Source organism: Chlamydotis macqueenii, chromosome 7 (genome assembly GCF_036417535.1).
Source record: "Chlamydotis macqueenii isolate bChlMac1 chromosome 7, bChlMac1.mat, whole genome shotgun sequence".
NCBI lineage: Eukaryota > Metazoa > Chordata > Aves > Otidiformes > Otididae > Chlamydotis > Chlamydotis macqueenii.
Genome location: NC_141562.1, coordinates 23,163,810 through 23,188,922, shown reverse-complemented (window position 1 = coordinate 23,188,922; position 25,113 = coordinate 23,163,810). Strand labels below are relative to the sequence as shown.

At 37.6% G+C, this 25,113-nt stretch overlaps 1 protein-coding gene across 2 annotated transcripts in view; it reads left to right on the top strand.

Annotated features, from left to right (window-relative positions):
* The window catches only part of BLNK (B cell linker), a 97,163-nt gene that overhangs the window by 63,153 nt on the left and 8,897 nt on the right, over positions 1 to 25,113 (top strand). For both annotated transcript variants that reach the window (XM_086752585.1, XM_010125611.2), the window contains 18 exons: positions 1,868 to 1,933; positions 7,641 to 7,697; positions 9,792 to 9,841; positions 10,822 to 10,862; positions 11,738 to 11,894; positions 13,113 to 13,282; positions 13,805 to 13,886; positions 14,644 to 14,724; positions 16,153 to 16,178; positions 16,711 to 16,739; positions 17,061 to 17,156; positions 17,942 to 17,984; positions 20,294 to 20,321; positions 20,617 to 20,689; positions 21,292 to 21,322; positions 22,343 to 22,385; positions 23,162 to 23,240; positions 23,668 to 23,699. In XM_086752585.1, the coding sequence (XP_086608711.1) occupies positions 1,868 to 1,933; positions 7,641 to 7,697; positions 9,792 to 9,841; positions 10,822 to 10,862; positions 11,738 to 11,894; positions 13,113 to 13,282; positions 13,805 to 13,886; positions 14,644 to 14,724; positions 16,153 to 16,178; positions 16,711 to 16,739; positions 17,061 to 17,156; positions 17,942 to 17,984; positions 20,294 to 20,321; positions 20,617 to 20,689; positions 21,292 to 21,322; positions 22,343 to 22,385; positions 23,162 to 23,240; positions 23,668 to 23,699 (1,184 nt within the window). The remainder of the gene's footprint in view (positions 1 to 1,867; positions 1,934 to 7,640; positions 7,698 to 9,791; positions 9,842 to 10,821; positions 10,863 to 11,737; positions 11,895 to 13,112; positions 13,283 to 13,804; positions 13,887 to 14,643; positions 14,725 to 16,152; positions 16,179 to 16,710; positions 16,740 to 17,060; positions 17,157 to 17,941; positions 17,985 to 20,293; positions 20,322 to 20,616; positions 20,690 to 21,291; positions 21,323 to 22,342; positions 22,386 to 23,161; positions 23,241 to 23,667; positions 23,700 to 25,113) is intronic.

Genomic DNA, 25,113 nt, shown 5'->3' with positions numbered 1-25,113 from the left:
TGATTCTATGAAGGTCCCTTTCAGCCTAATAGTAACTGCTACCTGATGCCTTGAGTGGCTACACGTCTGCTCAGCCTGAACCACGGACTGTAAACAAATAATCACAGAATATTAGTGCAATTGTTTCCTGATTTTTCTTTAGCTAATTCTCATCTAGTTCAAATTTCCTTTTAAAAAGTTACTTTAATTTTTAAGAGACAGCTGTAATTACTAATTATGAAGCTGGAAGATAGTGTCTTTTTAGTGAAGCTCTACGCATTACTTAACTTTCTGAATAATAAGGTTTCAAGTTTAAAGAAAGCTTTAAAAAGGGAAAGAATACTTGAATGTTTGTACTTCTCTTTGTAAGCAAAGCTTCCAAGAGTCTTTTGGTAGCCTGAGTGTGCATCAGAGATGAGGTAGGCAAGGCTAAAATGTGGAATGACATAGACAACTTATGATGAAGAATGGAAGGTAAATTTTTTAAGCCCTCTGTGGGAAAAAAAAAATCATTGCTTTCCTTCATTGGTTATGATAAAATCTTCAGCTTAGGTCTAATAAAAGATAGTTAGTTGTCGTAGTTCAGCCCCGATCAGGACCAGACTACACAGTCTCTCTCCCTGCCCCCCCACCCCAGTGGGAAAGAAGGGAGAATTGGTAAACAAAAAAAACCCAGCAAAAACACGTGGGTTGAGAATGGAACAAAAAATAAATTTAACAGTAATAGCAGAAGAAAACAAAACAGTGATGGAATACAAATACAGTACAATGGATTACAACAAATCTCCACACCTAGTTTCTTCCAAGTAGCAGGAGGCTTCCCTCAGCACCCTCCTCACTTATATACTGAGCATGATGTCAGATGGGATGGAACAGCCCTTTGGCCAATTTGGGTAAACTTACCCCAGCTGTTAGCTAGTTAGTTAATTATCCCAGCTGGGTGCCCCAGCCACAGGGGCCACCAGCTCCAGTTCTCCACCCAGCTCAGGTGAATATTAACTCTATCCTAGCCAGAACCAGGACATTAGTTTAGGTGAACAGGAAGAACATACACTGTGTGAAGAAACTAAATATATATATATATATATATACACACACGTATATATATGTATTCTGTAGAAGTTTCTAGCATGCCTAGCCTTCCAACAAGTTTAACGATAAAATCAATCTTTTGCAGAAAGTTGTATCTGTATTGCTGATATTGACTTGGTCTTAGTGGTGTGGTTTTTAAAATGAGAACCTAAATTGCCTTGATTACAAGTAAAGTTGTAATGAGATCAGTGCAGCTGATGAATTAAAACAATCTGTGATTCCAGATACCAGTCCATGTAACTGGAATCCTGAGATCACAACTTTTTACAGCTCACTCACAGATACTCTGATGGTTTCTCAGATGGTCCAGGCCCAGGAATATATCATTTTCCCCCTCCTATTATAACTGCCAAACACTATGGGAATGAGGTAAACTGTCCACTGATAAAATGAATCATGTAAGGTCACAGATCAGAGGGCATTGCCATTATAACTCTGGAGTGTTGTAAAGTCAGTTCTGAATGAACTGTTAACGTTGAAATATTCTAAACTATTAATTTAAGCAGTGGTGTTCTTTCCTGATGCACTTACTATTAAAATTGATTGTTTAAACTGCACTTAATTGTTTTAAGGAGAAGGATAACACAAGTCATGCCAAAGAGCTCTGTTAAAAGAGAGGGAAAGGTCATACACAAACGATTTAGCAACTAAACTACTTATTGAACATATATTAAGCATTTTTGATGTTTGAAATATTACTGGAAATGCATTTCCTGTTTTTTTTTTTCTTAATTTATATAAATGGATGTTCAACCACACAGTAATCTTAATGCTGACTTTGTTTAATATCTCACAGGAAGCTCCAAAAGATGGTGCATGACATCAAGAAAAATGAAAGTGGGATAATAAACAAGTTCAAAAAGTAAGTTTGAAATGCCAATCCTAGTTTTATCAATTTGGAAAAGTTCAGATTGCTAGCATAGTGTATAGTAAGTACTTTGGTGATGGGACCATGTTATTCTAGGGAGATGTACTTCAGCATATGTAAAGAGCTTCAGTCCAGACTGCAACATGCAGAATTGTCATCATTATTAAGAGTATCACAAAGTAGTTGCAGAACTGGCCTCAAAAGGGGCTTGTGTTTGTAGCTCTGAAAAACAGCATTTGGGTCAAATGCATTTTTCTTACATATTCTTTGGGAACAGTCACCGTTTGTTGTCTGGGTGTGCGCCTTTCTCCTCAGGCCACTGTTTAGGCTACCTGCTGCAATTAAGTTTTAATTTGAGCTCTACCTTGAACCAACTCGTCAGACATCATGGTTAGAATTCCTATAAAAATGCTAAGTCCTCCTGTGTTTCAGTCTCACGAAACACACAGCAAAAATGCAGCATTACCTAACATCCTTATTCCAGTAAGAACTGCTAAGCAGCATGCATATTGGTGTCACGTGTATAGGAGTATCATAAAATATTCATGTGTATGTATACACAGAAAGAAATTCCAGTAATTCTGCATCCTTGCCAAATGAATCCTCTATTCACTGTTTCCAGTCAAACATCTATTTAAACTAATTAGCTATTTAGGACACTTTTTCTTAATGCAATAGCTCATTTGCGTGGAACTGCCATTTGGATGCGATTTTCTCATTCAGATGTCTGTCTTTACATGGGTCACTGATGACAAAAGTACTAGGTACTTCTAAAAGTTAATTAGTACATAGTATCTGCAGTGTTTCCGGGACACCCATCTTAAATTCTCGAAATACAGCTCTCATACATAAAAGGCGCATATAAATATTGTTTAAAATTTTTCTTAAAGAGTGACCATCATGGCTTAGTTCAAGGAAAAGAAAAAGAATGGTTTTAACAAGAGCTAATTTTAGGTGTATATGAGTGGTCAGTAGGCTGATGGGAGGAGCCGCAGGGCTCTGCCTGGTTTGGCTATGCAAGAGCTCTGGAAAGCCAGGCTGGTTACGGCTACTGTCCCTGCTGCCAGCCCAGGCGGGGCTGGTGTTTGTGGGGCAGCTGCTGTCCCTGGCAGAGGAGGGGGACACACTTGTAGGAGCAGCAGTGACCACATGGTTCTCTGGTTCCCCAGGCAGGAGGACTAACCTTAGGTTGCAAGCCCTCCTTTGTTACAGCTGTGTTTCTGTCCACAAGCCTTGAGCAGGCTCTGATGGTAACACCTGATATCTCAGATTCTTGCCATCACTTTTTTCCTTTACTTGTCCTCTTTCACTCTAGCACTGCTGCAATTCCCAGTAAATCAGTCGTGTAGTGTATATACTTGTTATTTCTAGAGAAGCACAAAAGCAAATTTTCCCTTAAAATTACCCTCTTTCAACTACTGGGATCCGTAATTTAATCTAAGCATGTTTTTGTTTTTAATACAGTGTGTATGTAAGTAGACTACTGTTCAGAGATCTGTCTGCAAAAAAAAAAAACCTTCTGTTTCACCTGAGACCTGCTCACAGGGAAGAGCTGCTAGGCTGTAAAGGCTTTTGGTGGGTTTTTGCAGTGGAGAGGTGTGAGAGGGATTTGTTTTGTCTGGGGTTGTTTTTTTGGTTGCTTTTTAATAAAGGATGGCTTCCTATTTCACAGTAGTAGTTTAAGTGTAGTTACTATTAATAATGTTGCAGTGGATCCAGTTCAAATGCCTCTGAGAGGAAAGCAGATGTCAGAAACAACAGAAACATCTAAAATTTATAATTGGAGACAACAAAGTGTCTCACATAGTTGCCTGAACATGAATTCTGCTGTTAATCAGTATTGCTCTGACTGTGTGTCCTTACCTGAGAGTAAGAGGAAAAGGACAGATAAGGGACAAGTAACAATAACTAAATGTAGCTGAAGCTGGGAAGGTCAGAGGTGCCATCATTAAATGTCAGATAGAAGATTGCCGCTGTAGTGCTGCAATTCTTTGATTCTCTCAAGATTAAAAAAAAAAAAAAAAAATCCACAAAAAAAGCAGGTTCATAAAAACTATCTTAATGTATGACTGCAGCACAAAGCTCACATTTCACCTCTCCCAGCTATAAGAACACAAACTGAGATGTTTAAAAAAAATATATATAATAATCTTTCTGATACTTCTACAGTTCTTCTGAGTCATATTGATCTCTTCTGCAATTAGGAAGATCAGAAACCTTTTTTTTAAATGGAAAAAAAAATTCTCACGTTTGCACATGACTTCAGTACTCAAATCTTGAACCTAGCACATAATGAGACTTAAAATAAAAGCATGAGTTGACAACACTGATAAAGATATGTACAAGAGATGCCAAGCTTTGCAGAATTAGAACTGGCTGTATTCCTCTGAATGTGCCCTTTGGGGGTGCTTTTTTTTTTTTTTTTTCTCCTTCTCTATTTTTAGTAGATGCCTTTTCTAAAAAATGCAGTTATCTAGTTGATCACTTCCTCCATTTCAGTTATAGGATTATTTTATTAAATGTCAAGGATTTAAACATGACTGAAACAGGAAAACTTGTATAAAAAATTGGCTTTATGTAGCACAGGTTTGGGATTTGTCTATATGCTGGAAAGAAATTGTTTTGGCTCAAATTTAAATCTATTATAAGTAGAAATAATTTTAGAGACTTCAAACTTGCTTATCCCAAGACTAGTGTTGTCACACGTGTACTGTAAGCCTCTGCTACTGAAATTGAAAGAATTATCAAATAATTATTAAATACATTTGACTTTATACCAGTCTTTGTTAAGACACTTCTAAAATCTGGATTGGCTCTTGATTATGCAGAAAAATAAGATAAGTTCTTGCATCAAGTGTCTTCCTCTCTAATCCAGTTCATCTGTAGTATGTAGGAGGGGAGGGGTATGTCTACCATCCATGTGTGTCTTAAAGATCTGCAGAAAGCACTCTGAATAGTGGTGATAACAGGAAAGAAAACTACAGATTGTTTCTTCATTGCTCAAAAGTTCCTGGTTTTTATTTCCCATCCTGACTTAAAATTTTCTGACAGTAAAAATGTTGCCTGCTGCAAGCTACCATTCACCTGCTTGCCCTTAATCACATGCAAAACTGTTTGCAATACTGGAGTCCCAGCTGCTGTGCAGATAGGTGCAATAGGTATAGCCAAAGTTGCATAAACAATGAGAGCTGGGGGCATTTTTTCGTATTCACATCCTTGGTAATACTGAACAGAGAAGTAAGAGAGAAATCATAGGTTTTTCTCTGCAGGATGGCTGCCTCTGCTTGAAATATACTGTAAAGACAGAGCACGCATCTCTAAATCGTAAGCTTTAAGCATCTAGGCTTTGTTCAGTGGAATCCTAGCTCTATTGAAGTCAATGCTAAAAGTCATCCTGCATAAACAGCAAAGTCAGGATTTCACCCTGAAGTTTTGGTACATGCTCACCTACAGTGTTGAATAAAAAACCAGAAGTTCAGGTTACTCACCTTGTGGCAATATCAAAACTTTGTTTGCAAAGCCATCAGAATTCAGGTACTTGTAGTTATTAGTCTAGACTGCACACAATCCAAATATGTGCATTGCTTGAAATCGCATTTGCCATGTGACCTGAAAAAAATGAAAGAAAATGCATCTTCATCTCATCTGCTTTACCCAGCTTTTTGATGGGTAAGTTTTTACTTCAGATTTGTCTGGTCCATTTTTCTATACCATTTATAACTTAGACAGCAACTTCAGGCACAAAAATGGAGTTGTGTCACTAAAAGTCTGTTCAACCTGCATAGCTGCAACTAGAAGGGCATCCATGATAAAACTCTTGGCAGAGGGAAAAGTGCTATTTTATGTGCTAAACAATGATAGAAAAGTACTAAAATCAAGCTGTACTACACTTAGAAAGAGAAAACAGGGGAAAGTATAATACCTAAACATAAATTTCAACAGGAGGCTGAATAGAATGTTTTGAGTGCCAGGATTTTTATTAATATAACAGTATTTCATCAAATTAAAGATTAATAAATCACAACTGTATGCCTTTTCACTGCTACTGCACATTGTAAAGAAAATAAGAAAAAGAGTAGTAATAACACTTTAAAAAAAAAAAGTTTCAGATTAATTTTTTTCTACAATACTTCCAAACCTATAACAAACTATTCCACTAGGTCATGAGAATAGAGCTCAGGAAAAGTTTCTCTGTCAGCAGGATTGCAAGTGTTTAGAACTCTGAAAAAGTTTTTGGAAAAGTTCAATTAATTTATCTTTTAATCACAAGTGTGATGATCTAGTGCACTTAGGATTGATACATACTATACATATTCAACTCAGTAAAGATGTCCATATAATTTTTGTAAAACCCGTTAAGTTAAAATGGTTCCTATGAAGGGAGCTGACTTTGTACAGAATTAACAACAGAAAAAGTGAAAGACTCCTGAAAACAGAGTTCTTAGGCACATCGTAAGTGCTGGGAGAGTGAGCAGAAGCACTAGTGAGGAAATGCATCTGCAGGAGTGCTTAATTAAGTGCTACACGTAAAGGGCTACTACTGCATATGTTTGGTTACTTTTCTGGGTGCAGCTTCTAAAAACAAGTGTTACTAGAGCAGAAAACCCAGACATCTGCTGCAGTTTATTTTAAAATTCTCCGTTTAGTGCAGGAAAACACAAAAATGTGCTATGAACTTGAAGCATCTGATTAATATTTGCAATTCCTACAGGACTGCTTATGTGAGAAAAGTTAAGCACGTGCCTAAATGCTTCGTTGGATCAACCTCAGCATGCTATAGAGGGGAAAGCAGAATACATTGTTTTTTTGAAATGAAACCTCCTAAAGGTTACTGTGAATTTCTGTACATTCCATTCTATTAGTGTGTGAGCAGCACCTGGACCCTGTTATGTGAAATGTCTCAAATGCTGCCTGGTTATTTGTTGAAGCTCAAATGTATATAGTAAGATGTGTTATGTTGATTTTAAAACCTGTAAACATACTCTCAAAAATGTACTTGGATTTTATTGAGTCCTTTAGAACTGAAATTTCTCAGGGATATTTCAAAATCTCCAGAAAATTATTTATTTCATATTAAATTTTAGAAAAATACTAGTCCTGTTGAAGTAAATGGAAACTTGAACTACTTAGTTGTGTTCTATCACAGCTAACACAAAGATACGTCACCACCTGTAAGTTGAGTGCAGTAGCACTAGAATGTTTTACTTGGAAATTGCATTTGCTATAATTTTATATCTCTGTTAAAAGATACGTTAAGAAATCATTCTGTCTTCCACTGAAATATGTATGCTCAGTTGGACAGCATTTAATTCTTTCAGTCCTTTCTCATTAATTTCAGGGGAACAGGACGGAGTCAATTGTCACTCTGCAAGTATCTATGTGGATAATTACATCAGAATCTGAAATAGCTAGGTAACCACTCCTTGGCGTAGCCGTCATGTCTTTGAGCTTCCATTGTGGTCCGCACATTGGGTAAAGTTCTGGCTCTTGCAAAGCAAAGCTTCAATTGACTTCAAAAGAGTCTGGATTTCAGTTCTGGCACTCAGTAAACCATACCAGTACAGTGAGAGAATTTTTTTTAAGTGGATTTAAATTCTAGAATAAATAATATATTTGAAAAGATTCTAGCAAATATAGATGTGGCCGTGAACTGTTTCAGCTCTGTGACAGAAACATTTTCTTTTCTTCTATTGATATTCAGGTTCCAAAATGAACAAGTGGCCTTAATTTGCAAAACTGGGAAAGATACTTGGGATCGGTATGCTATTTCAGAGCTGCACAATGGCATGATAGGCTGCTTAGACACAGACCTCTGTTCTGTGCTTTGTATGCTTTTGTTATAACATATTTACATTTTCTGTCGGGGCCACTGCCAGGATTTACGGGGCCTGGGACAAAGTGTTGAAGCCTTCTGCTTAGGAGCTTGGAAATGTATAATGTGTCTTAAGCCACATGCTTTACACTGTGGCCCAGACAGCCTCTTACTATTGCCTCAGCTCCACTATTTTCCAAGTTTCCACCATCTCTGAACAGCTTACGATAGACATGTTACGAAGTACATTAATAGATTTTGGTCCCCACTCCCTGAGACCTGAGATCTGCCCTGGCAGTGGCCCTGAGTTTTTCTTTCTAACATGCCTGTGCTAACCTGGACAGAAGACAACAGCAGGGCTGTTGAGAATGCTTTTTAACTTATTGTTTGTACACAAAGTTATATTATGCTGCAAGAAGTTAAACACTCAGAGGCAGCTATCCATCATTAGTGTTGTTAGTAATGAACAAAGCAGGTAAATATTTCAAAAATAATGTGCCTGGATTGGTTTTGGTTTGGTTATTTTTGGTTTGGGGAGTTTTTTTGAGCTTTTGCGATGCCTACACTGTTGATTCATGTGTGTGCTTTTTTTTTTTTTTTGGTGGCTATCTGAACAACCGAATTCCATGAATTAAACTCAAAAGTAGCCAAAGCACTTCTCAAAACAGATGGGGAAAATTGTGCAAATTGATGTGGTTGTGTCAATGTGCCATCACCCTGAATTACATTAGTATCTGAACAGGGACATCTAAGCAGCATGCTCAGGACTTAAACACTGAGTGTCAAATTCTTGTGGTAAAGCAAAATTTGTATACATCACTATTGCTCAGAGATCACAAGAAAACATTTGAAGTTCTTTGTGGACTTTTTTTTGTAAATTATTTGCACGTTTTTGCAAATGAATTTGTTAGTGCCTGATTGAATTGATGGCTTCACTCATTCTTCAGTGGACAAAGGTTCAGCTCCGTGGTGAGGTCCCATCAGTGCTACAGGGAAGCTGTCAGACAGTGTTCCAAAGTCACTTTGAAGAGTCATTTTAATGTAAATTGTTTGATATGGCTACAAAAAGCAAAGGTGTTTATTGGTTGTTTTTTGGTTTTTTTTTTTTTTTTTTTTTTTGTCTTCAGATCCATCAGTCTGGCCTCTGATGTCACACATGCACCATTAGTTTTGACTTTAAACCCCAATTCTCTTTTTTTACAGGGCAATGAAATAACAGATATATCAGCTGACTGTAATTCGATGTCTTCTCTGAATGGCTGCAATTTAGGAAATTATACATATATGTTTGTGTGTGTGTGTATATATATATATACACACACGTAGCAAATTATACATATATACACACATATATGTATGAAAAGGAGTACACACACATATGTATGTATACACATTATATATGTGTGTACTCCTGTTTGCTAAATATATATATACATGCACATACATATACCTATGTATAGCCACAAAGATCCTTTCAGTATTTCTACAAATTATCTTTTGATTAATTTGCTATTATAAATATCATTATAACAGTATTTACCAAAAAAAAAAAGAAGCCCTGAGAAACCTGGCATACATTTAAACATTAATCAGAAAATAAAGGGCATGCAGAATGATAGTTAGAAAAATATAACTGGAGCGTGCTGCACTGCTTTCTTATGCCATAGTCCTGGTAAAGTCTCTGTGAGCCTGAACAGATTTTCACCTTCTAATAGATTTACATTTATCTCTGACCCCTATGTTACCTGTGTCTGCATCGGAAATGAAGAGGAGGGTGAGTGGGCAAGGAAGCTGTTCTTTGAAAATATGTTCTTAGTTAAAAAAAAAAAAAAAAACAAACTCAGATTAGATTCTAATTTATCATCTGTTTCTAACTTTTCAAAGCATTCTCCTGCAGCTGTTTGCTAAGCATCTATGATGGTAATCTGTATTTCTTCAGCTGCAGGTATCTTTTTGTTACCAGCTTTATGTGTCTGGCTAATGCTCCCTTCTAGTGAATGTTACTTATTGGATCATAAATGTAATAATTATTGTTTACAGGCTAAAAAAAAAACCTCCACCAAGTCTACCACAAAGGGATTATGCTTCAGGTAAGGCTGTATTAATGTAAATTTAAACTGCATGTCTGTGTATGTTTAATACCTATATGCCTAACAGTATTTCAGCTATACTTTTCCTCCTAATTTGTTTTTAATGAGAGAACAATATACCATTATCAACAACTCTGAAGGTAGCTCCTACCTGTGAAATGAGAGGAAAGCAAAACAAGACAAGCTGTCTCAGTATGAACGAGTAGCAAGTAGCTACTCTTTCAAAATCAGTATTTACTGGGGTTCTGCATGTAGGCTGCTCTAAAAATGGAGGAGAATTCGCATCCAGTCCTCTCTGCCAGAAAATGTGATGTGAAAGTAAATAGGGAAAAAAATTGAACAAATGGATCATCACAGATTCAGAATCTTAATACTATTAACGTGACGATAGTGATGTCATTAATTATCTTAGAGGAAGAACTATCTTTGGGTATTATACAGCACTGCCCACAAACTAGTTCATACTCGTTTTCACAGGTTAACAGTTACCTTGTTAAGGAAACAGCAATATGAAGACTGAAGCAAAGAGGACAGTTTAGAAGTTATCAGATAATTGTTCCATGTTTAATGTAAGCTCTTGTAATTAGCGTGCTGTCTTGGAGCTTTAACTGAGAAACAAGGAAGTACAGGGCCCCCAGGTCAGGGATAGATCCGTTATGTAGAAATTGTTACTCCTACTTAAAAGTTAGATTAGCAGGACGCTCTGGGTAAAGTGCATACGTGCTGTTCAGACCATGTGCAGTTTGCCATTTTCTAATGCTTTTCCAACACCTCTGAAACAATTTATCAAAAACAAGCAAGCAAGCATTTTAATTTACTATTCAGTCCAAACCAGATGTGTTGCTCTGAACTGTTTAGGAAATTTTGACCACTCTTTTTTAACAGAATATGATAGATATTTATTTTTCTTGATCTATATTTAAGATAAACATTTATGTTCACTATTCCATCTCCTTAAATAACTCTAATGTTTCATTTAGAACGTGCAGACAATGAAGAGGAACAATGGTCAGATGATTTTGTAAGTACTTATTTTGGGGTAGTAGGAGGTTACTGTAGCAACAAGTGCAGCACAAGCAATAATAAGACAAGTTTATTTTTGAATCATCTACTTATGGTTGAATTTAATGCTACTAAAATGTCATCTTATTTGTTACATCAGCATTATTTACAAGTAGCCACTGATTTTTCAGCTACCTCTATTTTTTTACATTCAACTTAAAGTACATTCAGAAGCACTGTCAGCGGTAGCCATAGATGCTAAGCTTTTTGGATAAGTAAGCACGTGGCATCAATTTGAGGGACTTCTCAAACTGAATAGTAATTTCAGGAACCAGTAGTATTTGGGGGAGGGAGAGTGGGAGGAGTGAGGAGGGGAAAGCCATTTTCTCCCTAAAAATGAAAAATTTCTGATAAGATTTTAGAAAACTTTAGAATAAAGCAAGACGTAGTTATCAGCCGTGTAAAGTAATTGCCGTAGTGCATAACCATCAGCCTGAAGTGACTAGTTTCCTTCTGGAGTCAGCTCCTGAGTACCCTTTTAATAGGAAATTGAGAGGAAGTGGCAGGACACATCGGGAGTCACAGCGGGAGCTAGGAAGGAACTGTCCTGTGAAGGGAAACAAGCTGTTGGTCCATAATTTGAAGAATGAACTCTCAGTGTGAAAAGACTCCCTGGATATAGCAAGAAGACAGGGAGCAGTAAGTTCCTAGGAGGAGCAGACGGGGAGGCAGGAGTGCCTATTTCTTTATAGAGGGAGTGCTAAAAGGGAGTGTAACGTGTCCTTTCAAGGATGCATTATTCTAATTTACTTAATTGTACTCCTGCAAAGATATTTGTGCCATATACGGCTATGAAGCCATAAGTATGTTATGAGATGAGAAATGTCTTTCTAGGACAGTGATTATGAAAATCCAGATGACCACTCTGACTCTGAGATGTACGTGGTCCCCAGTGAAGAGAATCCTGATGACAGCTATGAGCCACCTCCAAGTGAGCAGGAGAAAAAGAAGATTCCCTCTGCATTCCCTATTTCTAGGGGTGAATATGCAGGTAGTTACGGACTTGCTGGCTAAGTCAGCTTGATAATTGCTTATTTATCAGTACCAAAAGAGAAGTGGCCTCAAATGGACTAACTTGTGCTTTCCTGAAGAGTTTGCTTTTAATTCTGACAATCACGTCTTTAGCTTTTGGGGGGTATGATTTGTTATTACAGCATGAAACAGGTTAGTATTGCTGCTAGCAATGTTTAGAATTACAACATAATGTGTCCTAGAGACTTTGAGAGATATCAACTAACTATGAAATTGAAGCAGAGGTATGGGGGATGTCACTAACTTGCCTCCACATTCATCTGCATTTAATGCAGAATTCGTATTGAAGATTAAGCACATAAGACTAGACAGGTCCCTTAATCTTTTCTGTATCTCAAATCATTATTCCAAAAGCAGTAAAACAGAGGACAAAGCAGCCCAAATATTCTGTTGATATTGTCCTTCAAGATTGGTACTGAGAAGATTAAATATCCTGAAAAACAGGACAGGATCAAGATTTTATTTACATCAGTCTAGCCTTTTCTAGCATAAACGTGGTTTTTTTCTTCCTGTTTTGATTTTTTGTCAACCATGCGCAGACTGCACTGAAGTGAATGAAAGTTAGCTTCAGTTAGATGAAGATGTGGGCCATGGGGAAAAGAAACATTGGCATGATGCCCGCTTTCAGACTGTTAATGGTTGTAGAATAATCATGAAAGTGCTAAAATGCCACATATGTACTCATGGAAGTTTGTTAGCACTTCACCTCCTTGTTCTTTGAAAAGGGGAGGAATTTTTTAAAATAACACCCCAGAGGACCTGGCATAGTTTGTGTTTCAGTCCCACCCTTTGTCTTGTAACAGCTGTTTTTCTCCTATGTCAGATATGTTCTTTCTCACTTCCCATCACCAAAGTTCATACTGGCACAGGGCATAGTAACTAATGGACTACACTACGCAGCCACCACCTTTTCCTCAAGGAGTTAAACAGTTGCTTATGCAACAGTCAGTGTCTAAGCACCCTCTGCAGCCTGATAGAGAAGACTAGGTTGCTACCTTGAGTGATGACCATTGGACCAGTTCGCACACAAGTCTCAACATCAGGCCAGTATACACTAAGGTCTGCCCTTTGACCTAAGCTGCAGCCACAGTAAAGACTTGTTTGCACAGGTAGTAGAAGTCAGTCCATAGGCTAATGTGTAATTTTTACTAAAATTGTTGTTTTCTTCCATGTTAAGACAATCGCACCAGTCACCAGCAGCTTCCTCCCATCCACAAACCTCTCCCAACTACACCCAGTCCAGCAATGTCCAAACCAAAGAAACCATCCGTGCCGTCCCTGCCATTGCCATCTCCTGCTGCAAAACCAAAAGTACCACCAAAGCCTAAGGAGTGTAGTGATGATGAGGTAATGTTTATATATATGGTTGTTTTGACAGTTTAAATGACTGATGACCAATCATCAGTCTAAATGACTGCACCAATCATAAGATAGGCTACACAGCAATGCCATGGCCTGATGTCCTTATTAGCCTCTAAGGTACAAATTATTTTGTACATCACAAGCAGTGACCTGCAAGTACCATGCCGATTTCTAGGAGATATCTGCCTACTTCAGGCCGCTCTTTAGGTCACAGAATAGTTTCTACTCATCCATAACAAGCTGCAGGCAGTGAGGAGAGAGCAACCTCAAAGGCTACACCAGGACCAAAGGGAAGGGAGGGCTTTTATCCACCAGTCCAGAACTGGAATAATTTGGTAAAGGGTTTTCAGTCTTGGAGAATCCCATCCACATAGGATAATAAATGGCTGAAATAGCAATCACTGTGAAAGAGCAACTATTATAAGCTACTGTCAGGGCTTCAATGCCAAGAGTTTGTTGTTATGATGGAGGTTTAACTGGTAGATTTTTGTCCTGCATTTCTCATAGGATAATTACATTGTGCCAGTGGACAATGACGACGATAACTATATTGAACCCACAGAAAGCAGCATGTCACTACCTACAAGATGTGAGTTTGTCATTTAAGCTAATAATTATTGCCTTGTTAGGAACAGCAGTGGAAAAAATGGATCAAATTAATGTCTGTTTCTTGGGTTCAAAGAGTGGAGGTGCAGCTATTAAAGAGAAGGCAGCCTGCAAAAAGGCAGTTGGCTCCTTTGGCCCATGAAAAGACCAAGAAAAATTAAATTTAACTTAACTTATTGGAAGCCGTATTTAATTCCTGCCTCTCTCACTTAGCTATTTCAACATCCAGCCCTTGCGCAATCAGGAAGCTTTTCATGGTATGTGATCTCCCTCCTCATCCAAGGGAGCCACAGCATTAAAATTCTCTGCTGAAGTGCCTCAGGAGAACAAGCCTTTTTAGATTTTCAGTAAATACAGACAGACTTTGATTCATTTTTTTTTTTTTAACTGCACTATTTGAAGTATATTTAGCTGGAGAGTGAAATTATTACAGTCCAAAGGTGAAAAGTAAACAGAAGAGTATGTAGTTCTGCTCTCTGACATACTGACAGTATCAAACCTATTCAGTGAGGCATAAACACTGAATAATGTTTCCCTTTTAAAAGGAGAGCTGCTTTCTGCCTCAGTTGATTTGTTCAAAGTCACACAAAAGGTATCACTTGAACGTACTTAATATTTATTCTTATTGTATAAATGTTACATTGTTAGTTTTTAATACATAAGTGTGTATATATATATAACTATATGTGTGTATACACACATGCGTAGGTATATACGTATATGAATAAAATGTGTTTTAGCTCCTGTGAACAGATTTATGAAGACGACAAAGTCAGCCCCTCTTACTTCTCCAAAGCCGCCTGTTACTTCTAATATGCAAGGTATGTAGAGTTTGTATCACTGTTTAAATAAAATAATCTGAGACTGAGGAATATTAAATTACGCTTGATGTATTCACAACACAAACAATATTACATACTGCAGTAAAATGAAAATATGTTCCCCTTTAGGCTTTTCTGTGTTGTAGCAGTTGTTTTGCTTAACTTGAATAGTAAATCTGGTTTAAGCATGAATGAAACTAGAACAAGTCACTTGCCCCAAAACAATTTTTTTAGTCTTTTACTCTAGCAGAGGAACACAAATGGATCAATACAGCAAAAACAACATGACTCAGTATGTTAGTATTCCTATTTCACTATGTGAATCAAGACTCAATACTTTAAAACCGCACTGAGAGTCAACCTTAAAGAATTTCTGCATAGGCTGATGTTTTGCCTGTCCTGTGTTAACAGTGTTCCCATTTAAGTTCTATAAAGAGCAATTTATTTGGAAAAAGAATCAAAAGCAGAAGCAAATAAGAATAACCATATTTGCTTTTGTAAGTGCAGGTAGACTTGCTTAATCTTTCTTAGCTGTGCTAACTCAGAGTTGTTTTGCATCCCATCATGTCATTAATTGCTTGGAATGTAACCTTTACAGCCTGATCACAGTTCTTTAAAAGTCTTTGCATATTCATTAGCAATGTGTTTAGCTTTCAAGTCATAATCTACAAAAGCTATTTTTCTGAATTACTTAAGATTTTGTAACTTATTTTCCCAACATTTTTAAATGCCCTTTTCAATCTTAGCCTTTCCGTAAATCAGTGTCAAGCAACAACCAGCTCCTGACAGATATTACTAAAAAAAAATAAAACATCTCCCCCTGCTGGGAACTCAGACATCTTTCCACGCAGTAAAAGCAGTGAAGCCTGACAGGAAATTGGTTGAAATATAATTCAATTTTAATTGAAGAGACTGGACATAGATAAGGATGCAGGTGGTTTTGGCTTTTAGTATCTGTGAATTAAAATATGCCTGTGGGACAGAGCTCAAGGATGGACACTGGTCACGCAAATGAGCCAGCTTGTATTTTTGATTCACCTGATCTCTTCCTCTCTGAGAGTCAAGGAAAGGCTAAGTGCTACCACAAGTGTGATAACACATCTTTTGCAAATTGTCCCAGGCTACTACAGCAAGAACATTCATCTTGCTTTGAGGGGAAAAAAAAAAAAAAGTTGTGGAGTTGGGGAAGGTTCATTAATACGATGACGGTTTATCAGATTTCCTGCGACTTTTCCTGAAGTTCCCACTAGAAGACCAGGAGTGTACCAATGCCGGGTTTTGGAGGCAGAATTAAGTTCTAGGTGACTTCTCCAAGTTATTTTTTCAGAGGCAGAAGTACAATTGATACAAATTGTGATTAATTTTTCTGGTAACACATAGTACATTTTTGCTAACCAAAGAACACATTTTTTCCTTCCTGTCCTACAGAAGTCTATGAAGTTCCTGAAGAAGAGGTAAGGCCTTTCTGTAGTTTGACTGGCATTGCCCTCAGGCAGGGCACAAACGTGATTGTAAAAAAAGATCATGGGAACAAATCTGTCTGCACTTAAAACTTTCTGACACTTCCATCATAGAAAAGTTGGCAAACCAATTTAAAAGGTCTGCAGGACAGAGTAAATGGGAAGGGACTGAAGTTTCCCAGTACTGTATGATAGTGATCCAGTCTGGGACACGGCAACCTAAGGAAATGCTTTCCAGAAGCAGAACTGCAGCAAAGGAGCAATGACAGTTCTGACACAGTAATTTTCTTCCCACTTGCTGGTACTGACGTGACATACAGCCTAAGCAGTGTGCTCAGGGCTTCACAGATTTACTAGTAGTGACTTCTTACCTCTCCCATCCTACTGCAGATTACGAGGCAGAGTTCTACTAGAAATCTATACTACAGAGCAAAAATAAGATATTGCTGTGATAACATAAACAGGATCATATGAATGTATTTTATGAAATCAAAAATTGACCAATTACGTGCATTTTCTCTTACAGGAAAAACCATCACCACCACCAGTAACCAGGTAAGCCATTGCTATGAATGTTTGTGTATTATTTAAAGCTTGTCAGGAAATAAATTTTCTCATCTAGATACTATATGTTTGATAATTCTCTCTAGAAGATATACATATAGTAATTTTCTCTCTTTAGATTATCTACACAAAGATTGTAATCCATCTCTATGTTAATTTCAATAACCCAAACATAACACATATTAAAAAGAAATACCTCATAAGGTTACTTTTTAGAATTTTGAGGGGCTAGGGGAGGAGAAAGAGAGTTTGCCTTTGTATTCACTGTTGTTAAATACTATTTTTCTTTCTTAATTAATATTTTATTACAAGGTTCACTAAGCCACTGCCGTCTATGCCTGCTCAGAATATGGAGCACTCCCACATGCACAACGTAATCAGAGAGTCACCTAAGCCAGATACTTCCAGGTAAGTCAACAGCAGCTTATATCAATAGGGAATATTAGCAGAGACAAAATTTTCCCTTTCTATTGTGTAGCCTTGAGACAATAAACAATTGTCAAGACACACAAATAGCTAGGGATGTGGGGACCAGTTAAGAATGAAAGTTCTCATTTCCATGTGAACTTCTGTATTCAAGCCAGTTTGCCAAATGGGTACTATTTTCTTGAATATCCCTTTAGGGACCCAGTGCAGGGGTAAAACATCTCTGCAAGCTGGTTTAAAAGTCCTGCTACCCATCTCTCCACCCTTGCAAATGAGATATTTTTGCAGGGGGTGGGGTACAGGATTGCTTGTAAAGAAGCTGGAGACAGTAAATCTATGATTTATGTTCCAAGTCTGGAGGAAAAGAGGCAAAGGAAACTTGCATATGCAGCCTATTTCACTCCTGTGTCCCTAGAAGTGTACGAGTTGCTTCATAACCACTGTCTCATCTCTAGGGCGTTGCTCCACAGAATAGGCCATATGCCCCAGGAAGAGCAGGTGGCATCCATAATATTGTCTGTGTGTGTGTGTTACAGTGTTTTGTGAGGTCCTTTGCACAGTCACAGTGGACCCGAGGTCCAGGACAGAAGAACTTCTAGAATAGTTCCACAGTAAGGGCATAGCATCACCACAACCTCTGCAGCGGTGCATAGCTGCAATTAAATCCATTTACTGCAGACCTCCTCTTCTCTAGATCTTGAAACGCATATCTGAGCAATTAAATAACTAAATCCTACTTATCTTAGCTTATTGTGTGTATTTTCCAGAAATATTTTGCCTCTTCCCAGAAATCGTCTTCAACTAAAAGCAGTGAGTAATTAATGTGCCACTATAAAAGAATGTGCTAAACTTGGGCTGTTCTGTGTTTTATATACATACATAGAGATAGATGGATGCTTTTTACTATCTGGATTAAATAACTGAAACAGATAACGCTGAATGCCACATTGATCTAATATTGTAATTGTGGCTATTAATCTTTTGTCCAAAAGAGGTACATTGGACATCTGTATTGATCCAAGTAAAACTCCAAATGTTTTAAAGAATATATATCTCAGTCCACAAAAATAGTTTATTGTACTAAAAAAATACCAGTTGAACTGCAGGAACTTTACTTTCAGTAGCAATGGGTGATTTTGCCCGATCTGAAGCACCCTCCTTGAGGCTCAGTCCTTTCAGATGGTGAATGATTAATACTTTCTAAAAATGGAATCCTTCTAAAATGTCACACTGAGTAGTCTGAGTAACCAGTATCACTAGAAAATGCAGTCTGTGATGGAGTAATTACAAGCTTTGGGTTCCTAAGGCTGTGTTTAAGGTTTTCTGAAGCAAACTACTTGGAAACTTGTCTAACTGCAGCAAATGGGCAAAAGCATAAAAGGTTCTTTTTCAACCAGATTGGTTCCATAAATTGTTCTGCACCATAGCTCTACTAACAGTTGTGCAAGCACAAGAGTGTGCAAACTACCAAGAAACAGGGTGACAGTAACTGCGCCAGCCTCTGTGCCAAAAGCTATGTGCATCAAATTCTGTCCCAGTCCAGTATTCTGAATAGTCCTTAAAAAATAATCAGTCTACCATACATAAAGAAATTAGACACTTAAAGTTAGGAATTTGGAGTCATCTAATGCTATGGTAACATAATGTAAGTGGTATAAGAACATCTTGTAGTCCTACTTTCAATCTTTAAATTTCTAGGTATACCAAGTATTTCTCTGGGGAGGCTTTGCACAGCTCTACATACAATAGCACCAGCATTTCAGTTTCCCTTCCATCACAGCCGCCTTCCAATTTAGATCTGTATCCTGTAAGATGCTGATCAATTCCTTAGTGGTGCCAAGTCCAGGATTTCTCTTTTATGAAATGGTTTGATTTCTCAGCTTTTCTTACCAATTTAAGATTTGAAAAAAAAAAAAAAAATCCTTCTGAGCGGAGAATGTTGGATAGAAATTCCACTCTGATCAGCACTAACTGGAATACTGCTGCTTCAGAACATACTCAAGTGGCACGTTGTAGCTGAAACCTCTCTAGTTCTCAGAGCTTACATCTAAGATGGCTATCATCCTAACTTTGCAGAGAATCAAGAGACTACCATTTTGTTGGGCCACACACTGAGCCTAGTTACAGCACCAAGGATGGGGTTCCCAAACAAACATTCATCTGTACAATGAGTGTCTTCAGCTCCTGGGTACTTGCACTTACCCAGTTTGGCCCAAGAGTCAGCCTATGAAAGAATTATCCAGCGTAGTACAAATTTTTGGGTCTCTGCTTGTTGTATAAGTGGCCAGCCCTTACAGTTTTAAAGTAAAACGTGGTCCATGAGCATGATGTTTGTCCAGTGCTGTGCCTTTCCATCCCTGACTATGCACACTGACAAAACAATAACTGAAACATCTCTTAACTGCTCCCATTCAAACCATTCTCAACACTAACCAGTACCAATCATGTTAACAGAACTGTAACCCTTGTTCCTCTCAAAGACCTGGGCTGACTGGGAGAAAAATTTCTCCACATCTCACTCCCTCAACTGTCAGATAATGGATTACACCTCTCCAACCAGAGAATGGATGCATTTGTAAGCAAGACTAATGAAAAGTCATTCACTTTTAACTCCACTGGTGGGTGGAGACAGACAAATTAATAATTGGTGCCTCTTTGAAAGGTACTTGTCATATGGAAGTCTGATTTCCTAATAGACAAGAAGTGGGAGCCAAAAGCAAGCATCTCCAAAAGAAGCTGGGAAAGACAATGCATTCAGTGTCCTTTGTTCAGTGGAAAATGTGTTCTTAATATATTCAAATCTGCTGCAAGATTTCTGCTTTCCAGCTCAGAAATTAAACATGAACCAAAAGGTCTTGCTGCAAAATTCAGGGCAAATTTTCTCAATACTACAAGCAATCCCAAGGGTATTAGAATGTTCAAAATTAAATTGATGTTTGAAATATTTCAAATGCAGTAATAAAAGCTAATGAGAAGTATCTTCAATATTATATGCATTTTGTACAAATATATCTTTAAATATTACTACAGATTACCATGACCAGTTTGTTTATGCACTTCTCAGTTAATAATTCCTTTTTTAATTACTTCTCATCAAATCTAACACTTTTTCATTACAGGACCATGAAACAAACAGTAATGATGAAAGTAAGTATTCTATACTGAAAATGTGACAATATGAGTGGAATTTGTTGTCAATGTCACTGGTGACCTTAATATAGCATGTAATAGAGTATCAGTGTAAATTTTATCTTGGTCAGCAATAAGCAAGAAATGGTACTGAACTGTTTTCTAGTATAATCAGAGTGAAAACAGTCAAGACAAAGATTAAAGCAATGGATATTTTTACTTCTGTTATCTTAACACTGCAGTGGCAGTGAGGAAGACCCTCTGTTCAGATACAGTTAATATTGCATACTAAATATGTCACTTGCATCACTAGATCATAGCTTCAATAACACACAAGAATCCAGATTTCCTACTGGAGCAGCTCCGTCTCCGTTACCAAGGGGCCTGTGAGTAAGGAATAATAAAACTACTTCTTTGATAGGGATGAGGTTAATTACTAGATAGATTAGGAGCTAATTTCTGTCCTTGCTTATGGCAATCAGAATTCAGGAGTAATTTTTATTTGAGTTGTTAAAGATATCCTGAGTAGGTAAAAGCAAGCTATTCTGTTTTTTCTGGAGGAATACTGCTTGCATGCTAGTGTCGCTGCACTTCGCTGCCTGCCACTGATGGCAGATGCTGCTGGCATGCTTAATTTAGTCACATACTGCAGCAATAGCATGTGCATGTCTATAAATGCAGAAAGTTGTGTTTTTCATTTTAACTCTTCAGCCAAGTCATCCTTTTAATTAAGCACTGGACAGTGTGTAGCTTCCTTGCATATCTCAAGTTCCTTTCCTGAGTACCCATGTTACATCTGATGCTTTCCCTCGCAGCTGCTACAGCTATCCAGTAGAGATGCATACTATCTTGGCCAAAATATCTTGGGAATCAATGAACCTGATGCTTAGTGGCTAAATGAAGTCATGTATCTACTAAGTAATCATACTATTTTTCTTTTTTTTTTTTTTTTCTTTTTCCCCCCTCTCCTTTTTCCTCCAATCTGCAGAAAGAAAACTTCTAATGCAGTAAATTCACCAGTAAGTTGACTTGTAATTGCATAATCAAACAATACTTTTACAGGTGATTTTTAATGTATTGTAAAACTTAGCATGAGTTTGGATACGACATAAATGCATAAAAAGAATAGTGGAAAGAATTATAAAGAAAGGAAATATTTGGGTGTAGTTACATGAACTAAGCAGCAGCAACAAAGCTCAAGTAGAAAAATATTTTGAGTAAAGGGATGTTTGGATTCAGTACTCTAGGATGTAAAATAAACACAGGGCAAGCACTGAATAAAATGAGGAATAAATGGGAAATAGTTCAGTATTCCCTTATACAGGGCTGCATATGGAAAACATGGATTTATTGTAAGAGTGCTAGCTCAAGAAAGATGCGAGACTTTCCCAGAATTTGTCAGAGGTTTTCCAGTAAATATTTCATCATTAGAAAAATATCCTAAAACCTCTTGTGAGAGAACTGGTTGAAATTTTCAAAGAATTGAATTTGAAAAATGTTTTGAGACTGACAGTTTATTATCACTGTTTCAAAACAACAAAAAAAAATTGAAACTGGAAGGTTGAGCAAGGTTTTACTGTGAGCTAAACTGATAGTTTAACTTTCAGTAAAAAGAAACATGTTCAGACATTTGTGAACATAGCTTGACAAGGATGAAAAATTAAAAAAAAAGAGAAAATTTTGATTCACAAGTACTTGGGATGGACTCTTCATTTTTTGAACTGAGATATGAACAAACTATTTGTTACACCATAAACTTACTGATGAGAGTTAAGAAAAAGCAGCACACATCTCTCATTTGTCCATCTATTTATACACACAAACTGAGATTCTTTCCAAATCCACTTTGCAAAAACCCAAGCTTCAAGGACATACAAGTAGAGGCTCTTCACAGAATGGTCATGTCCCTACCTCCAAATCCCTCCACGATATTGTAAATTCTAAATGTAAACTAGTTCACAAAAAAACATAAAAAGATAAACATTTGCTGTACAAGTGGCATGCCATTTAATATTTGGTTTCCTTCTGTTTTGTTGCAGAAACCATGCTTACCTTCCAGAGAGACCTTAACTCTAAATGAAGGTAAATTATCTCCACTACTGTGAAAAAGTTGACATTTATCAGAACTTAATTTTCTTTTTATTAAAACCATGAAACAAACAACACCACATTCAATTTATTCTAGGTTTTTGAGGGGCCTTTGGTTTTAGCAGTTCTGAACTGGATCTGACCAGCCTTAGTGGCACTGAATATCATTGTTCTCTAAAAGCAGTCACAGTAAAACTGTTGAGGTTACTGGCAGGGTAACATACAACATAATGGACCAGCAATGCGCCATATAGTCCTCAAAGAGGAGAAGGGGGAAGGGAGGCGAAGCATGAGTGCATCATTCTGAACTCAGTAAGAAGCACCTCACACAGAGGCGACTCCTGGCAAGAGCCAGTTCCTCGCACAGGCAGAAAATGTGTCTCGCCTCTGTGCAAGGCAGCAGCTCCTCCAGGCAAAAACTCAGCAGGAGCTGGTGTCTAACACAAGGGTAAGATGCAGCCAGCCAGCCGCACCTCTTCCAGCTGAGCTCTTATAGGCAGCTTGCCCCAGCATCCTCCCTCGTATCACACAGCTCGCCTCTCGGAGCTGAGCTCCTGCAGGCGTTCACGGTGCAGCTATTTGCCTAGAAATTTGGTGGTATGCCACTTGGCAATAAAGAAAGCAGCAGGATGGCAAGCTGCCACGTAACGAAAAACCCCAAAAGTTATAATAATAAAAGAAACCCTTCTTCAGCTACGGGGATTCTCTTATCTAGGACAATATATTTCTGAAGAAATCTTGACTCTACAATTTGTTTTCCCAAACTACAGAAAAACCTATAGCAGCAGAACGACGACGAGGTTCCGGCCAAGAGTTTCCACTTCCACCTCCTCCAAGTAGCACCCAAAAGTAAAATCCCGTTTTATCATCTTTTGAATATTTCAGTGCACCTTCTCCGTGGCCTGAATACAGCTGTGAGAAGTTCAAAGGGGAGCACTGTTTTCTCTGTAGCCTTCTGTTGCTGTTTTAAAGTCATGTTTCTTGATGCCTCACAGTAGCAAAAAATAAAACATGGCAAATGCATCCAAATACTGTAACCACCACCAAAAAGCATGAGAGGATATAACCTCTAATTAGGTGATGTTTAAATTCCTAATTGTCAGTACTAGTGGGATATGAATTCTTTAAATACCTGTATCTGGCCCTTATTTCTCAATGGACAAATGGGTGAGATGGAACAGGTTCTACCACTGCATGCTCCAAATACACAATTTTAATATCTTCAGAAGTGGGTAGATCTCCTCAGACCTTTCTGTAATCTCTTTCTTTATTTCAGACCTTTGCTTCAAAAGTCCTCAATCCTGCCAAGTAAGTATAATTCAGATTTTGAATTAAAATGTTATTAACTTGTAATTTCAAATTAATCTTTGAATTAAGATTATTTCAAGATGCCATGCGTATTCATTAGTTTGGAATTAAAATTTGTCTCTGTAATGCATATGAAGATGAGATCAAGTATCCAGGGGCTTAGCTCAACCAGTCAGCGTTATTGTATAAATCAATGGAAACTGGGTGCTTCATTCCCATTTGTGACGCCTGGAAATTTCTACCAAAGGTAGTTTGGGTCAGTCTACATAATAGTAAAGACTCCATCAATCTTCCTTGCCATAGAAGAACCCTAAATACGACATTTCTAGGCTGTTCCAGGATTCTGTTGCCTAGAAGCCCGACAGATTATTATTGCATCCAGCAACTTATTCTTTCTCTACAAGGGTAAAAAAAGAAGGTATTTTTATAATGGCAAGTACTAAAGCTCTTCTGCAATTAATATTTTCAAAGAGGGACTTTGTTTCAGATCACAGCTAAAAACAAATTAGGTAATATGTATATGAACTCTCTTTGCACAGAAGTGTAAATTAGATCTAACATTTTTCTAGTCTCTTGTTATCAGACACTTGTCTGACCTTCCTGCAAGCCCTTTTCTGCACATACTTCAGTCTAAACATATCTTTCACTCTGTAAATGGATTATGAGAATTGCACCTAAAAATCTGCATGTGTTGTAGGTTCAGCTTATATGCTGTTATTAGTACTTCCCTCTGTTTCCTGGAAATGGTTGCTTGATGTATGTTGCAACATACATTTCCTGTGTTGTGGAAGTATAATAATGGTTCCTATTCATGCAATGGACTGATGCCCTCAAGTTTGTCTGCTCCTGTTGCACAACTGATGTGCTTCAACTTGTAGCATAAATTCTTACTAATCCCTGAAGTGTAACTATTCTTTGAGGCCATCTGGTGCTAAATGATGCTCTGATTAGTAAACTATCTTTAATGCACTCTTACTCTGTGCCAGGTCCAATAACAACTTAATCACAGATACAATTGGTCCCAGTCACTCATGTCCCTTCAGCATAACCTGCCAGCTCTTCCTTGTCACCATAGAAGCCTAGTGTCAACTTCCATATTCTTCATAAAAAGTAATAATTTCCCATATGGCACATTATCAAATGCTCTACTGAACTCCAGAGTAAGTACAGTACCATATTTCCTCCTTGTAGAACTGTTATTTTATGACAGAGCTATAACATTTTATCTACTTGAGTAAATTTCAGATTTTTCTCCTGCTAGTTGTACTTCTACCTCTAAATCTTAATGTTCTTTCCTTCGAATTCTCTCGTAGGGCCTTGTGTTCTGTGGAGTCAGACAAAAAGGCCTGTAGTTGCTCAGGTCACTTTTTCCACTTTACGTATAGCAATTATGTTTGGTATACTTTCATCATAC